This window comes from Orycteropus afer, unplaced genomic scaffold (genome assembly GCF_000298275.1).
Source record: "Orycteropus afer afer isolate SDZICR_OR568_19922 unplaced genomic scaffold, OryAfe1.0 scaffold00196, whole genome shotgun sequence".
Lineage (NCBI taxonomy): Eukaryota > Metazoa > Chordata > Mammalia > Tubulidentata > Orycteropodidae > Orycteropus > Orycteropus afer.
Window position 1 is genome coordinate 2,389,695 of NW_006921783.1, and position 3,214 is coordinate 2,392,908.

General features: G+C 36.2%; 1 protein-coding gene across 1 annotated transcript in view; it reads left to right on the forward strand.

The window, feature by feature from the left end:
* The window catches only part of BRIP1 (BRCA1 interacting helicase 1), a 307,450-nt gene that overhangs the window by 294,679 nt on the left and 9,557 nt on the right, over positions 1 to 3,214 (forward strand). The window contains 1 exon segment of the mRNA XM_007947924.2: positions 1,498 to 1,827. Within this exon segment, the coding sequence (XP_007946115.2) occupies positions 1,498 to 1,827 (330 nt within the window).

The window sequence follows — 3,214 nt, forward strand, 5'->3', positions numbered from 1 at the left end:
TTGGGGTTCGTTGGACTTCCTGAATGGATATATTCTTATCTTTCATCATACCAGGAAAATTCTCTTCCAACAAATCTTTGACAATATTCTCTGTGGTTTTACTATTCTCTTCCTGTTCTGGAATTCCAGTTACACATAGGTTATTCCTTTTGATGGTATCCCACATGAACCTTAGGCTTTCTTCATTTTGTTTTGATCATTTTTCTGATTTATCCCTTTCCAAAGTAGTGTTCAGGTATTTGCCTACAATCTCCATAATTTTGTCTTCCATTGATTCAATTCTGCCCCTTTGCTCATTCTGTGTCTTATCTATTTCTGAAAATTTAATATTAATCTTCTGGATTTCTCTGTGTAGATTTTGTATTATTTCTATTTTTTTATTTATTTTGACATTTTGTTGTATTGTCTTTCAAAACTGTTCTGGGGTTTTCTCTGTGTTTTCCTTGATCTGTCTCTCAATTCGTTGAAGATACCTAAATATAATTCTTTTGAATTCCTTACCAGGAGTTTCAGGGCTGCATATTCCTCAGGCATATGTTTTGGGTCTGTGTTCTGGTCCCTTGTTTTTCCTCCTTTATCTTTCTTCTTTGTGTGGACTGTGATACTCTGTTGTCTCCAAAGCATTTTGACATTTTTGTTTTTATATTTAATTGGTGATTGTATGTTGGAGTGACTTGCCCATGATTTTCGTTTTACTTGTTTTGTTTATATATTATCTATGTAATCAGGGTACTGTGCTCCTCTATTCACTAGTTGACAGCACTTATATACTCACCACCTGTCTCCTTTCCTGTTGTCAGTCTCTCGTGTGTCCCTGCTGACCTTGGCAAACAGAGCCTATTCTTAAGTCCCTGGAATCCAAATGAGAATGCTATCATTTTAAAATCCAAAATGTTCGCCACTTGTAAAGATTCAAAATGGGTGCGCCCTCGGTCACTTTAAATACCCAAAATGGCCACCGTTTGTAAACATTAAAAATGGCTGTTCCCTCAGTCACTTTAAATATCCAGAATGGCTTCCATGTGTGAACAATCAAAATATCTGCGCCCTCTGGACAGTGGAAGGTCAACAGCTCAGGTTATCTCACTCCTTGCTGTTTCCCTTCCTAGTCATTGGCCACCAGCTCAGTTGTCCATGTAGCCCTTGGTGACTAGGACTGATCCCTAGGTCAATTCTCAGGTCCCAACATCACTTGGAAATACTCAGGCTGTTGGTTCCATCAGAGTAGCTGACAGTCCGCAGCTCTGGCCAAGACTGTTTTCTCTTTTTTCAGGTTTTTCCATTATTTGGTGCCTAATCCACTTCTGTATAGTTCCTTTCAAAGCTCAGGGCTCCAGGATTATCTTCTGTATCTTTGTCAATTGGTTTTTCTTTTCTTTGTTGAAGAGGGTCTTTGTCGCTTATCTGCCTATTTGTCCATCTTAGCGGGGACATCTAATGTCTTAATAACTAACTAACCAAATTATCCTTCTCGGTTTTTTGTTTTTTTTTTTTAAGGACTTTCTAAGTGGGTACGTCAGCAGATTCAGCACCATTCAACATTTGAAAGTGCACTGAAGTCCTTGAGTGAATTTTCCAAAAAGCATCTTCAGGTCATTGATGTATCCATAGAGCATAGAAAGTCTATACAGGACAATGAGGGTATTCCTGAAGAGGCCTATCTGAACAACAATACCTCAGCTTCTTTGTTGGAAGTAGAAAGTCATCTGTCACCAGAAAGTCCTAAGGAAAATGATGCAGAAATGTATGTCCAGGAGCTCACGAGTCCTAAAATGATCATTAAAAATCCACCTCTACCAAGTGTCATCATCTCCAGAAAGGAGAAAAGTATGAAAAGTTCTGCCCTTTTATATTTGATATAAAAGTTTTTCCTTAGTTTTTCTGCAACAATACTTATTTTGGTATACTTTAATTCTCTTAAATATGTTGTTTTGTAATATAAGATGTTATTATAAAATAATGGAAGAGTATTTTGTGTTGGAATGGGAACTAACTTTTGCCAGGAGACCTGAGCATATTATCTGATTTGCCACTAAATAGCTTTGCCCCTAACTAGCTTTTTGACCATAAGCAAGTCACTTATCCTTTTTGAGTCTTTAAAGGAAAAGTTATGCCTGCATGGCTATCCCTCCAGGTTGTGAAGATCAAATAAGATAAGAGAGATGAAGCATTGTAAAGTACTTTATATATGATAGATGTTTTCTAAAGGCTATATTAAAAATTGGCTTAATTTATATATACTTCTCTTACATGAATTCTGAATTTCTTAATTTAAGGGGGTGAGAGACTTACTAAATGATAACAAAAAATAATATTTCATAATCTATTAAAATATAATGGTCTGTATCATTGATTGCAAACTGTGGGCTATAGAACAAATTCAGTCTGTCACAAAGTCTAAAATATTTACTGTCTGGCCCTTTACAAAAAAGATTATCAAGCACTGGTCTGCATCTCTGAATATAATTTTAATTGTTTAATTCATATATCATGATCTAAACCAAAACCAAACTCACTGCCATGAAGTTGATTCCGACTCATAGAGACCCCTGTTGGGTTTCCGAGGCAGTAAATCTTTACAGAATTAGATTGTCCCGTCTTCCTTCTGTGGAGTGGCTGGTGGCTATGAACCATGAATCTTCTAGTTAAAAGTCAAATGCCTTAGGCACTATGCCATCAGACCTCCTTATAGTATTTCTGTAATAAATAAATGTCATGGTGAATTCAAAGCCTTTATACTGATAGTCAAGAAACCTAGGTTATAGTCCTGGTTTGACTACTTAACAGTCTTTTAATTTTGAGCAAATAACTTTTCTGGTTTTCAGTTTCCTTATTAAATAAGGTTATTAACTGAGGTCGATTTCTTTCAATCACTGTTAGTGGATTTTCAAGGCAGATTTTTGCAGCCTATTCTCTCCTTTCTTTTGCCTTCTCCCTCTCCCTATTTATCCCTTATTTTCTCATTCAAGCCTTAGGTCTCTGTGTGGAATTTGATAGTTAACTAGACAGAGTTATATATTGGGTTAAGAAATATTGGAATCCTAAGACCTTTTAGAGTTGACATTCTGTACTTAAATAGAAATCTTGTTACTGCTGATTATGGACTCTGTATACTATAAAGTTATTTTAGTGTTTCTAATAATCATTTGGGAGCTCTGGTAGCATAGTGGCTAAGACAATTGCCTGCTAACCAGACGGCTGGCGGTTCAAACCC